This window comes from Mauremys reevesii, linkage group 13, assembly GCF_016161935.1.
Source record: "Mauremys reevesii isolate NIE-2019 linkage group 13, ASM1616193v1, whole genome shotgun sequence".
Lineage (NCBI taxonomy): Eukaryota > Metazoa > Chordata > Testudines > Geoemydidae > Mauremys > Mauremys reevesii.
Genome location: NC_052635.1, coordinates 18,377,155 through 18,391,716, shown reverse-complemented (window position 1 = coordinate 18,391,716; position 14,562 = coordinate 18,377,155). Strand labels below are relative to the sequence as shown.

At 45.3% G+C, this 14,562-nt stretch overlaps 1 protein-coding gene across 1 annotated transcript in view; it reads left to right on the top strand.

The window, feature by feature from the left end:
* The window catches only part of NFS1 (NFS1 cysteine desulfurase), a 37,471-nt gene that overhangs the window by 8,303 nt on the left and 14,606 nt on the right, over positions 1-14,562 (top strand). The window contains exons 6-7 of the mRNA XM_039498184.1: positions 2,062-2,155; positions 4,062-4,196. Coding sequence (XP_039354118.1) covers positions 2,062-2,155; positions 4,062-4,196 — 229 coding nt within the window. The remainder of the gene's footprint in view (positions 1-2,061; positions 2,156-4,061; positions 4,197-14,562) is intronic.

The following is a 14,562-nucleotide window of genomic DNA, read 5'->3' as shown; positions in this document are numbered from 1 at the left end:
CCACAGCATCAGTACAGGCAATTAACGCTTTTGTGTTGGTTCTCCTAGGCTTCCCCCTCTGAGCCTGAATGATAAGCTTCTATGCTGGGCTTTGTGTCCCACCACCCACCACCTCCCATTCAGTTGTACACACTCCAATCAGGCCATTTCCCATCTTACACAACACCTAAGTAAATGGCATACAGTGGTGCAGTTGGCCTTGATGTATGAATTATTGATGAGATTCTGTGGCCTGTGCAGTGCAGGACATCAGACTAGATGATATGAATGGTTTCTTCTGGCCTTAAAAATATATTAATCTATGAATTCATCCCTCCCAGCCTCAGGCTGCAATGCTTGGGTTTTGGGCCACCAGATACCCATTTTTACTTGGGGTATATTCTGCTACACAGGGCTGTCAGCTTTACCTCTGGGCCAGATACCCAGCTCTGAGTGATGACTTTCATGTTCTTTTGCATGTAATGCATAATTGTTACTCCTGCTCTCAGATGACTCTAACAGTAATTTTCCTTTCCCCCTTTCTCCTCCTTCCTTGTGTATTGCAATAATTTTCTTGACTTTGGAGGACTTGCCATTTCTTTAGACGTTATATAATATAATTGTTTTTAAAATTAATAAAATACACTAGAAACAAGCTGGCATGAATGTAACCGTGACAAATGTAGCAAAGATTTAATGGCTGTGACCTAGTCATACATTGTTGTTCATGTGGATATTAAATTATATAGAAATTAAACAGTCATGCTGCTTTTATTTATGTATAACTAGTATTACTACTAATTGTGGAAATGGGTTCTTTTTTAACTGATAGATCTGCTAGTTGGTGATTGGTGTTGTTCTGCCTGAGCCTTCTCTGTCTCCTTTTAGAACGTCTGTCAGTTAATTGAATCAGGATTTATTCCAACACCTCCATCATTTTCACTTGTAGTGCCAAAGAACTACAGGAACTTTTTCTTAACTGAATGTAATTTGCTATCAAAACTGAAGCTGAGTGATGGGTCTGTACAATGGGAAATGAAGTCACACATCCTCCCAATTGAGGCTTAATCAGTTTTGCCTTTATTTTAATACAATTTCAGACAGAATTATTGTCAATACTTATTGTGTCTGGACATACGTGGAATAGTTAAATGGGCCAAAGTTACATATTTGGGGGCACCAAAAAGTCCCTCCTCCTTCTGGGGTGGTCATTACCTCCCCATATCTCTTGGTCTGGTCCTTCAGTTTCGTTCATCAGTTTCTGATATGGCGTTTCTCCAGCCATAGATCCATTTTTTCATGTATTCTGATATGTTTTCACATGCTCCATTACATAATTTTCCTCCTCTGCATTCCATTGAATTGTACGTAACCCATACATATTCAGGTGCAAGCATTAATCACCTAATGTCTATAATTTTCTTGATGAATTTGCAGTTTTGGGATCGTGTTGCTCTCGGTCCCAGAAAAAGGGAATTTTTGTTTATCAGTGCATGTTCGTACCTCTTACTTACATCTTCCAGCATGACACATTACTTATCTTGCCAACAGTGTCATTTTAAACAAATGAGCAAATTATATAAAAGAGAAATGAATAAAAAATACCCTCGTGCCAGGCAAAGCCTTGGCCTGTGTATTGCCTTATCTAATACTTCCTCTCTCTATATAATTACAGTTTATTAAACATATAGCTAACAGTGAATCTTATTTTATTTATTCACAATCCTTCATTTCAATGTTAAATCAGAATGTGTTTAGCGTAGTATATTATCCTCTCTGTTAAAAGGGGAATTTTAGAAAGCACACTATGTGATACTTTAGTTCAATGTCAACATTTCTTATCTTCTGTAAACACAAATTTGTCAGGGTTTTTATTTTACCCAAAGTCCAAAAACGTTGTACTTTTGGATAGCCAAATCTTATCAGTGTTTTCCCTGTTAAAATATTTTAGGTTCTCTGGTTTTTAGGCCTTGGGTTTTAGTCAATTTTAACAGTACCCCAACACTAAACTGTAGGCGGCTTTTGCTTGTACTTTTAGTTACGTCGGGCACTACATCTGTGTCTTTTCAATGTTTTCACCAGGAACTGGAGGATGCACTCCAACCAGACACAAGCTTGGTGTCCATAATGACTGTGAATAATGAAATAGGAGTAAAGCAGCCAATTAGTGACATTGGTAAGTAGGCACTGGCTTCCAGCAACCTAATATAAATGACTCTGACTTGAAAAACGGTATCTGCTGCTTTATATATACAACTACACATGTGGTTCATTATGAAAAATGTTCAGGAGACCAAATAACCAAACTTATCCAGTTTTAGCAATAAAATTGGCTAACAGTACAAGAAAGAGTCACTACATTACTGATCATTCTGGGAAGCTGATTCTCACAGCATGCCAAATGACCTTATATAGAAGGTATGCTCTCCAAAATATGCCCCACAAACTAGCTGTATTTATAGTTACTTGTTTACAAGTTAAAACCACTTTGTATGTCACCCAAGGCTAAAATTCACCAATCAGTTAGCTTTTAACTTATTTTTTTGGTACCACAGTGTATCCCTTATCTCTTGCTTTTGAACACAGTATTTCAAACCAGTTGGGCCATGAAGGCACTCCCAACTTAGTACCAGGTTAGAACACTCATGTATCTTGATTTTGATAGGGTTTATATTCACTAATGCCAGATGCTGTATTTAGCTTTGCAGGGTGTTGGCGGGGCGGGGGGGTTGATCTGATGTGTAATACATATCAATAATGTGTGCAATATATATATGAAATATACCTTGGCTAATAGTACTAAAAAGGCATATTGGTGTAATATCAGGTGTAATGAAACTGGGCCCTAAGGAAGCTACATTGTTTTGAAGGATCAGAAGCAATCCATTGGCCTGTCTTGTCTGAGACTGTTTTGATGATGGTTTTGCTGTCTCAAACAATATGTTCTTAAATTGCTTAAAAATTTAAACTAAAACTGCATCTGATACTTTTAACGGGGAGTTGTTACAGTCATGTAGCCTTATAATGAGAGTGAGGTGCACTGTTTTCTGCTCCTACCTGGCTTTTGCAATTTAAAGCAAAGCTTTGCTATTGGCAGCCAAAATTACTACTTGTTCACAATCTGAAATACACACATTGTGTGTTTGGAGAATCCTAGGGAACAGTAGTGCAAAATGAGACATAGAAATGAATCAGCTACGGATCAAATGAGAGTTTACAATGATCTAGCAGGGAAAAAAGGGTCACTGTTGGTCTCTCTGCCCGGAGGCCCATCATGTCATAGGGTGGTAATAGTTTCTCTCCCTGTGGATATGGTGCAGCTACAATTGGAATATTGCTCACTTCTGGGCACCAGAAAGTTACTGTCAGTCTGAAGAAAGTTCAGAGAGGAGCAACCACAGTGAAGTGGGAACTGAGAGTATTGCTTCTGTTTTTTGAGTAAAGATTAAAAGCTAAATTTGCAGAAGTTGGCTACGTGACAACACAGTGGGGAATGGATCATAAACATACAGATACTTGGTGAGTATGAACACCGATGAAGGAGAGGAATTATATTAGCCTGATAAATGAGATATTCTTAAGATAAAAGGGAATTAAGAAGTGGAAAATCTAGGTGGACTACCAGGAGAACTTCCAAAGGCAAATCTACCAGGTTGTGAGTAGACTTTCCCAAGGGAAGTGATAGAAGCCCCCATCGATTAAGACAAAAGAGTAAACTCAGCCATGCGCTGTAGTTCCATAGGGGAGAAGTCCAGCATTTGACAAGATGACATTTTTGTCTCTAACTTCTATGATAAGGAAGCAACTTATAGCTTTTCTGTTGCTTCTAAATTTCAGCTAGTTCTAGCCTTGATCCATGTACAACTAAGCTTGGGTAAGTGTCAGCTGGAATAGCTTCAAAACAGTCCATAGACAATTAACTAAAAAATTAGAACAATCTAAGAGTACTCCTTTCTTCTCTCTTTTCCCCACAAAACTGCTCCTGCTCCCTGCAAGGTGACACTTTTCAGGTACATTAATGCATTTAATGAGATAAGTAACTAACTGTCTTGTTTCTTGCTGTTGTGGTGTTCTTATCCCAGGTCAGATCTGCAGCTCTCGTAAGGTTTTCTTCCACACCGATGCTGCGCAGGCAGTTGGTAAAATCCCCATGGATGTCAATGATATGAAAATTGACCTAATGAGCATCAGTGGCCATAAAATCTATGGTCCAAAAGGTATTGATTGATTGTATTTCTAAGGGATTGATGTTTCCAAGCTTGTCTTGGGGTCACTTTGTTTCAGCATGCATTCTGTGAATTGTTCAGATAACTTATAAACCCGTCATACTCTTCTTGAATGAACAAAGTTTTTCAGTAATCATTTAACCAGTCATAGCATACTTGGATTGTATAGTCTAGTATTTTTTTCTCTCTCTCTTTTTTTTTTTTTTTTTTTTAATGCAAAAGAGGCAAAATTTTCCAAAGGGCCCTGTGACTAGCATGAAGTCTCTGACAGATCACATGAGTGCTAAGGCCTGTGTGTCTCCTTTCTGCCACAGCCTTAATCCATACTCTCTTTCTGCTGTTGGGAAACAAACAGGTTCCATCAGTGCACAGCATCACTTCAGAGTGCTCTCTTAACTGATAGTAGTGACTCACTCAACAGCTAGGCAGAATTAAAAGTCTGGTGCTACACCTTTCCCATAATCACACTGTCAGTTCTTGTGCTCTGACAATCATATTTTCCTATTTATTAAAATGGTTCTCTCCCCTCACACAAATGGGAGGAAATGGGAGGCTGTCTGAGTATACAGGGTAAACAGTGGAACTAACTAAACACAAAGTGCCAAAGTAAAACAAAGCAGAAACAGTTTTCTCCAACTGTTCTAAGTGATCTTAGCATTACTTGGGCTGTAGAAAGTGAATTCCTCTGACAGACAGACATGTCATGAAGGGCCCATTCAGGCTTTGCTGCCAAACCTGCAGTGAGCATTTGGATCGTGCCTGCCCACCATCAAGCATGTGGGCAGGCTGCAAGGCTCCTGTAGTGTTAGCTGCTCACGTTCCACATGGGGTGAAAGTCCAGACAGGGCTGTGTTGTGTTGACTGAGAACTCTAGGGTAACTGGAGCCCCCTGGAGACTCAAAATGCTTTGCTTCATCACTGTTGCCCTGGGAGGGGTCTGGTTCAGGTTCTACCCCTCCTCTTGTTTCACAGGACATATTTTGTTGCTATTCCACAGCTTCCTCCACTAATACATGCACTATTTCTGAACACCTTACTACTTCTCCCCCACCCCGGTGGGACTGGATCCCTGCTGCCATCAGGTGGTAAATGGATTTGTGGGAGAAGGATTTTAGGGGGTGAATGGATTTGCGGGAGAAGGTCAGACACACAAATTTAGGTTTGCAGCCAGTGGCCCCACTTGAGTGGCTTAGAAGGAGACTACAGATAGGTATGAAGTAGCTCTGATGTTGACAGTGTTGCTGTAAAGTCACAGTGTGATAGGGCCAGTGTCAGCAATCCAAGAGAACACAAGTATGTCATTCCTTCCACTGATTTAGAAATCCTTAACTCAAATCCCTGAGATAGGGAGGGACTGTAGAAGGTGATCATCTCTGAGAACCGTGTCTTAATTTTTCTCCTTTGGCAATTGTCCATATGGATCGCCACTCTTTGGAGTGGAACAAGCTGTATTGACCCTCCAGAAGGTGAAGCTGAGGATCATTGGTGAAAAGTGATAGCATGGAACACCCAATTCAGGAGAGCAATCTAGAAGGCAAATTTAAAGGAGTAAAGCTGTGTGTAAGTGCATGTAGAACTCTAAAATACTGACCTTGCATAGTCCAGGAATAGAGACCATGCAATTGTAGGATGGGAAGTGACCTCAAGAGGTTACCTAGTCCAGTCCCCCGCAATCATGGCAGGACTAAGTATTATCTAGACCATCCTGGACAGGTGTTCGTCTAACTTGCTCTTCAAAATCCCCAATGATGGAAATTCCACAACTTCCGTAGGCAGTTTATTCCAGTGCTTAACCACCCTGACAGGAAGTTTTTCTTAATGTCCCATCTAAGCTGCTCTTGCTGCAATTTAATGGAGGATAGGAAAGAAGCAGAGGTTAAGAAGAACAATTTTTCTCACTCCTTGTAACAATCTTTTATGTACTTGAAGACTGTTATCGTGTTCCCCCCAGTCTTCTCTTCTCCAGATTAAACAAACCCAATTTTTTTCAATCTTCCCCCATAGATCATGTTTTCTAGACCTTTAATCATTTTCGTTGGTCTTCTCTGGATTTTCTCCAATTTGTCCACATCTTTCCTGAAATGTGGCACCCAGAACTGACACAATACTCCCATTGAGACCTAATCAACGCAGAGTAGTGCAGAATTCCTTCTTGTGTCTTGCTTACAAGACTCCTGCTAATACATTCCAGAATGTTTGCTTTTTTTGCTACAGTGTTACACTGTTGACTCATATTTAGTTTGTGGTCCACTATGACCCCCAATCCCTTCCTGCAGTACTCCTTTCTAGGCAGTCATTTCCCATTTTGTATGTATTGTGATAAACTCAGGACAGACAGCTACAAGGGAGGGGTAGGAATCAGTCCCAGAGGGTTAAAAGGCCCTCCTCCTTATCAACTGGGAGGCAACTACAGGTCAATCAGGTTCAGCTGAGAAAGGGTTACTAAGGTAGCAGTTAGAATCAGCTGAGGGGGAGCTACCTGAGGTTAATTAGAATCAGCTGATTCCAACTTAGGGCTGCCTGAGACCTTTTTAAACTCTTCACTGGGAGGAAGGACGGGGGGAGAACAGAGAGAGAAGGAGCCCTGCTGCCAGGAGTGTTGGAGCAGCAAGACAGCGAGCCTCACCGGGAGGAGAGGCAGTACTCTCTCCCACAAGGGAGTAAAAATACTCTAAACAGGACTGGTGGAGATACGGGGAGCAGACTTCGCCTGTGTCCCAAGCGGGGGACCGCATTACTCAAGCCAGTCTCACCAGGGCTAAAAGCAGCAGAGGCTGGGAGACTGGGAAGGTGCCTTGCCACACATGGTGTCAGGAGTGGGATGCTGAGTGAGACTTAATGGAGGATGTAGTGAAGGCATTGGTGCAGGCCACTGCAGCCCAACAAGAAGCTACCAGGGTGCAGATAGCTACCCAGCAGGAGGCAGTGCAAATACAGCAGGAGACAAATCAACTACTGTTGAGCCAGGCGGCTCAGGATCAAGCCACCCTGCATGAGGTGGTGAACCAGCTAAAGGCCCTGACCACCCTAACGCACGGCCCCCATGGGTCTCGGCCCCTGCGGGCAAGCCGCTACTTACAGAAGATGACGATGGATGATGATGTGGAGGCATATCTCCTTGCGTTTGAGAGAACGGCCTGGCGGGAGGCCTGGCCCCAAGATCAGTGGGCCAGTATCCTGGCTCCTTTTCTGTGTGGGGAGGCACAGAAAGCATATTTTGATATGACAACAGAAGCAGCTTCTGATTACTCCCAGCTAAAGGTGGAGATCCTGGCGAGGTCTGGCGTGACAACAGCTATAAGGGCACAGCGGTTCCATGAGTGGAAATACCGAGTCAACAAAGCCCTGAGGTCCCAGCTGTTTGACCTGATCCATCTAGCCAGGAAGTGGCTGTGCCCCGAGACCCACCGGCCGGAGGAAGTCGTGGAAACCATAGTTGTGGACAGGTACATGAGAGGGCTACCGCCGGACATACGAGGATGGGTCAGTCAAAATGATCCCTCCTCCTATGATGAGCTAGTTTCCCTCGTAGGGAGACATCTAGCAGCGCAGGAATTTTCTCGTACCACCGGGGAAGGGAGGTGCCAGATTAGGAGGCAAGTCTATTTACCAAGGGTCCGAGTTGCCTTAGCTCCGGGCCGAACTATGGAGGGGAGGAAGGAGGCCGAAGAGCGGCCAGAGTACTCGGAGGGACTTGGGGACTGGGAGAGAGAGACTCGGGGGGAGGGGGGGGTAAGGCCTCACAGCCCGAAAAATAGGAGGCTGCCCCGAGCAGGGTACTGATGTTATGCATGTGGAGAGATAGGGCATATAGCTGCCCAGTGCCAAAACCTAGAGGAGCCCATGCAATGCGACCTGGGAAATCTAGAAGAGCCATGTGACCTGATAAATCTAGTAGGGGTAGCGATGGTCCCTCATAGATATACTAGGCCAGTTAAAATGAATGGTATAAAGACCACCGCGTTAGTAGACTCAGGAAGTGCAGTCACGCTGGTCTCGGGAAAGCTGGTCGGTATGATCAACTATCCTGGGCCAAGCGCACAGGAATATCCTATGTCCATGGGGATGTCAATTACTACCCGACCATCCCAGTAAAAATAGAGGTCCTGGGAAACCCCACTAAGGCGACGGTGGGGGTGGTCCCGAAACTCCCCTACCCAGTACTCATAGGACGAGACTTCCCAGGGTTTGGCAGTCTACTTCCTGGAGGGGAGTCGGAAGAAGATAACAACCCAGAGAGCAATGGGATGGCCTTGATAGTTAGCAACCCCCCGACCTTCCATGAATTTGCCCAGGATTTATTCTTGCCCCCGGGAAGACCAGGAAGACTCGGCGAGAAAGGAGGGCAGATTCGAGGAGGGGAACGAGAATCTTGACCCAGAACCAGAAGCCTATACTCGTAGGGGAAAGAGTTGGCCCGACTGACAAGGGGACTAGGCAGGAGGTCGGTGAGCCTGCAGCCGGGCCCAGTTCCCCTGGGACCTCCCTTGAGTGGGAGGGGGAAATAGAACCCCCTGAGTTTGGGCAAATTGGACCTTCACTAGAGAATTTTGGACAGGATCAGGCCAATGATCCAGTATATAATAATATTCGCAAAGAAGTAGTTGAGTGAATGGGGTCCCTGTGGAAGGAAGAGCCAAGGGCCCATTGCCATATTATATGATCAAGAAGGATCTATACAGAGTAGTCCGTATTCAAGAGCAAGTCGTGGAACAGCTCCTAGTACCACAGAAACATCAGAGGGGCGTGATGGAGCTACCCCACAGCCATCTGTTCGGGGGACATCTAGGAGTAGATAAAACCCTGGATCGAATTCTGCAGAGGTTTTTTTTGGCCTGGAATATATGCGGCGGTCCGACGATATTGTGCCTCGTGTCCGGAATGCCAATTACATGGGCCCCGATCACACTTAAGGGCACCTTTGGTACCTCTGCCGATTATTGAAGTCCCCTTTGAGCGAATAGCTATGGACCTAGTAGGGCCGCTAGAAAAATCAGCCCGAGGCCATCAGCACATACTGGTGGTGCTAGATTATGCCACCCGATACCCCAAGGCCATTCCCCTACGTCCAAGACCATAGCTAAAGAATTAATCCAAATTTTTGCTAGAGTGGGAATACCCAAAGAGATCCTGACAGATCAAGGAACCCCTTTTGTGTCTAAATTAATGAAGGATCTATGTGCCATGCTCCACATCCGCAGACCGATGGCCTCGTCGAGCGTTTTAATAGAACATGATACGAAAGGTGGTGAGCCGGGATGGGAAGAACTGGGACACCCTGCTACCGTACCTAATGTTTGCGATAAGGGAGGTGCCTCAGACTTCAACTGGGTTTTCCCCATTCGAACTGTTATATGGTCGCCACCCCCGCGGCATACTGGACATTGCCAAAGAAAGTTGGGAAGAACAGCCGAACCCAGGGAGAAACCTCATCGAGCATGTGTTGCAGATGAAAGACAGGATAGCCCAAGTCACCCCCATAGTGCGGAAACACATGGAGAGGGCACAAGGGGCCCAAACAACATACTACAATCGCCAAGCAACAATCCGAAAATTCCAGGTGGGAGATCGGGTAATGGTGCCGGTGCCCACAGCAGAGAGCAAGCTCCTGGCCAGATGGCAGGGGCCATACGAGATAATAGAAGCCATTGGAGAGGTCGATTACAAGGTCCGACAGCCTGGATGCCGGAAGCTGGAACAAATCTATCATATAAACCTGTTGTAACCTTGGCAAGACAGAGAAGCTCATGTGGTCACTCTAGGGTCACCTCCTCCCGAGAGCAACCTGCCTGGCCAAGTGGGAATATCCCCAGAATTGACCCCTGACCAACGAACTGAGGTGATCAACATGATCAAATGCAACCAGGACGTGTTCTCAGAAAAGCCAGGCAGGACTACTGAGGTTCACCATCACATCCTCACAGAGCCTGGAGTGAAGGTGAATGTCAAGCCATACCGGATCCCGGAGGCAAAAAGAGAAGAGATCAAGGCAGAAGTCAGGAAAATATTGAAGTCAGGGGTCATTGAAGAGTCTCATAGCCAATGGTCAAGCCCAGTGGTCCTAGTACCTAAACCGGATGGCAGTATGGGTTTTGCAGTGACTTCTGGAAACTGAACGAGGTGTCTCAATTTGATGCGTACCCTATACCCCAGATAGATGAGTTAATTGACCGACTGGGGAAAGCACGATTTTTGTCCACCCTTGACCTGACTAAGGGTTATTGGCAAATTCCCTTGGCCAAGGCCGACAAAGAGAAGATGGCCTTTTCAACACCAGAGGGACTGTATCAATACACTGTCCTCCCTTTTGGTTTACATGGGGCTCCTGCAACTTTCTAACGGCTCATGGACAAACTATTGCATCCACATGGCAAGTATGCAGCCGCCTATCTTGATGATGTCATTATACATAGTCCAGATTGGGAGACACACTTGGGGAAGGTGGAAGCAGTCCTGGACACCTTAAGGAAGGCGGGGCTGACTGCAAATCCCTCCAAATGCGCAATTGGGCTAGCAGAAGCCAAATACCTTGGGTATATAGTGGGGAGAGGCGTGGTGAAGCCCCAACTCAACATGTTAGAGGCAATACAGAATTGGCCCCGACCAGTCTGGAAGAAACAGGTCAGAGCATTCCTGGGCCTGGTGGGGTACTACAGGCGGTTCATCCCCCACTTCGCCACCAGGGCATGCCCGCTAACAGACCTAACGAAAGCCCGTGGCCCGGACATAGTAAGATGGTCTAGCGCGGCTGAGGAGGCTTTTGCAGATCTGCAGACCGCCCTCTGCACCAACCCAGTGCTGGTAGCTCCAGACTGGGAGGAAGAGTTTATCTTGCAAACGGATGCCTCTGAGGTTGGGTTGGGAGCGGTTCTTTCACAAATGGTTGGAGCGGAAGAACACCCAGTCCTGTTCCTCAGTAGGAAACTCCTGCCCAGGGAACGTAAATATGCCGTAGTAGAGAAGGAATGCCTGGCCGCAAAGTGGGCCGTAGAAAGCCTTCGCTACTACCTACTCAGACGGAGGTTTACCCTTGTCACGGACCATGCCCCTCTGAAGTGGATGCACCTAAACAAAGAGAAAAATGCGAGAGTGACAAGGTGGTTCCTGTTGCTACAACCCTTCCACTTCAGAGTACAACATAGGTCCGGAATCAAGCATGGCAACGCGAATGGCCTTTTGCCGACCCAAGTAGCCCAACCCTGTAGTGTTGAGCGGGGGGGGGGGGGGAGCATATGTGATAAACTCAGGACAGACAGCTGCAAGGGAGGGGTAGGAATCAGTCCCAGAGGGCTAAAAGGCCCTCCTCCTTATCAACTGGGAGGCAACTACAGGTCAATCAGGTTCAGCTGAGAAAGGGTTACCAAGGTAGCAGTTAGAATCAGCTGAGGGGGAGCTACCTGAGGTTAATTAGAATCAGCTGATTCCAACTTAGGGCTGCCTGAGACCTTTTTAATCCCTTCCCTGGGAGGAAGGAACGGGGGAGAGCAGAGAGAGAAGGAGCCCTGCTGCCAGAAGCGTTGGAACAGCAAGACAGCAAGCCTCACCGGGAGGAGAGGCAGTACTCTCTCCCACAAGGGAGTAAAAATACTCTAAACAGGACTGGTGGAGATACGGGGAGCAGACTTCCCCTGTGTCCCAAGGGGGACCGCATTACCCAAGCCAGTCTCACCAGGGCTAAAAGCAGCAGAGGCTGGGGAGACTGGGAAGGTGCCTTGCCACAGTATGCAACTGACTGTTCCTTCCTACGTGGAGTATTTTGCATTTGTCCTTATTGAACTTGATCCTATTTACTTCAGACCATTTCTCCAGATCATTTTGAATATTAATCATATCCTCCAAAGCACTTGCAACCCCTCCCAGCTTAGTGGTATCCACCAACTTTATAGGTGTACTCTCTATGCCATTATCTAAATCATTGATTGAGATATTGAACAGAATCAGACCCAGAACTGAGCCCTGCAGGACCCCATTTGATATGCCCTTCGAGCTAGACTGTGAACAGTTTTTCAACCAGTTATGCACCCACCTTAGAGTAGCTCCATCTATGTTGTATTTCCCTAGTTTGTTTATGAGAAGGTCATGTGAGACTGTATCAAAAGGCTTAAAGTCAAAATATACCACATCTACTGCTCCACCCTCCCCGCCCCCCATCCACAAAGCTTGTTAACACATCAAAGAAAGCTGTTAGGTTGCTTTAACACAGTTTGTTCTTGACAAATCCATGCTGACTGTTACTTATCACCTTATTATCTTCTAGGTGATTGCAAATTGATTGCTTAATTATTTGCTCCATAATCTTGCCAGATACAGAAGTAAAGCTGACTGGTCTGTAGTTCCCTGGGTTGTCCTTGTTCCCCTTTTTAGAGATGGGCACTTTATTTGGCCTTTTCTAGTCCTCTGAAATCTCTTCCATCTCCCGTGACTTTTTGAAGAGAATGTCCAATGGCTCAGGTATCTCCTCAGTCAGCTCCTTGAGTATTCTAGGATGGATTTCATCTGGTCCTAGTGACTTGAAGACATCTAACTTGTCAGTAATTTTTAACTTGTCCTTTCCCTATTTAGCCTCTGATCCTGCCTCTCTTTCACAGGCATTCACTAGGTTAGATGTCCAATCGCTACTAATCTTTTTAGGGAAAACTGAAACCAAAAAGGCATTTAGCACATCTGCCATTTTCCCCCCTCATTGAGCAATGGACCTACTTTGTGCTTAGTCTTCCTATTGCTTCTAATGTATAATTTGAGCCTCTGGATGGCTACAGGGTGGAGCCTGACCTCCCTGGGTATGAATGAAAAGCTTGAGGAAAAGTTCAGGTGGGCTAATAGCCTGTTTGAACAGAAACCAGAGACCATTTTAGATGGGAATTTGGGGTTAGAGTGCAGGACTATTTTATCCTTATGGAACGTGGTGTAGGGAGGATCTGCTATCAAATCTGTATCTTGCTAGCTCTGGCTGGTGTTATGAGGAATGCTGTCTTCAGAGAGATAGTACAGACAACAGTTTTGAAAATATTTGTACAATGGTCCCACAAACTTTATGAGAACAAGATGCTGATCCCATAGCAGAGGTTGTGTGTGTGCTGGAGGAAATATATGGGGGAAGTCTTTCAGAAATGTGGGTATTGTAAGGGGAATGAAGACTGTCAATTTGTGCATGGGGGTGTGGGAAGAGAGATGAGATGTAGCCACATACACTTCAAATAGTCTGAATTTTCTTCAGGTATGCTCCAAGACAAAAGCGATGGAGGACCATATCAGATCTACTCCCTCATGAGTTGCCCACGTAGAGAATGTCTTCCTTTTTATTAGTGAGTAGGTCTGTCTGGTCTAAAGGCTTCCTGCTTTCCAGTAGCATCTTTTAAACATTAGCAGATTGTTATAGTGATTCCAGAAGTCCAGAAGCCAAGCTGTTAGCCAGAGAACATTTAGATTTGGGTGGAGAATATCACCAATCCTGAAAGAAGAGACCTGATTGATTGGGGTCCAGGACTTGTGATTCTGTCCGCAGTCCCAGGAGGGTCAGAAAACGAAAACTACCCAGGCTACCAGCAGCATCCTGGACCCATCCCATCCTGCCTAACTCTGTAAATGTACATAGGACTCCTGACCCCAGTCCAGAAGAAAAAGTGACTGCTGATACTGGGTCCTGTCCCTACAGCAGAACCAGACACACCTGATGCTTTCTTGGTAGCACTGAGATCTAGTTGTGACTTACCCCAAGTGTGGAATGGGTGATGAAAAGTTGAATCTTTGAGGGGCCACTCATTCTGTTGATTGTAAACTCTGCTCAAGAAGTCTGCCAAGACATTGCCTTTTGATGAACATGATTTCCTGAGGACTGAAGACACATTGTGGGGCAAATGTGGTCTGTTAGAAAAAGCTTGGGCCAGGGCTTAGATTCTGTTCCTTGCTCAGCAATGGCCTTCCTGTGTAACTTCAAGCAACACAGAGTTGTTGTAGCTGTGTTGGTCCCAGGATATTAGCGAGACAAAGGGGATGAGGTAATATCTTTTATTGGACCAAGGTCTTCAGCTCTGTGTAGCTTGAAGTTGGTGCAATAAAAGATAGAAACACAAGGTAGGAGAGGTAATAGTTGACCTTGGTCAGGGCATTTAACCTTTCTGTGCATAGCTCCTCATCTGTAAAATGCAGATAACACTGCCCCACCTCTCAGGGTGTTTGAAGGATAAATATGTTAAAGATTGTAAGGTGTTCAGACACTACAGCATTGGAGGCTGGACAAGTACTTTCAATAAACAGATAGAACCAATCAGATGGCAGATGTGTATGCCTCTGAGGAAAAATTGTTACTACCGCCATGCTTTTGGTGGCAATGTTTGGTGCCATGGAAACACAATGG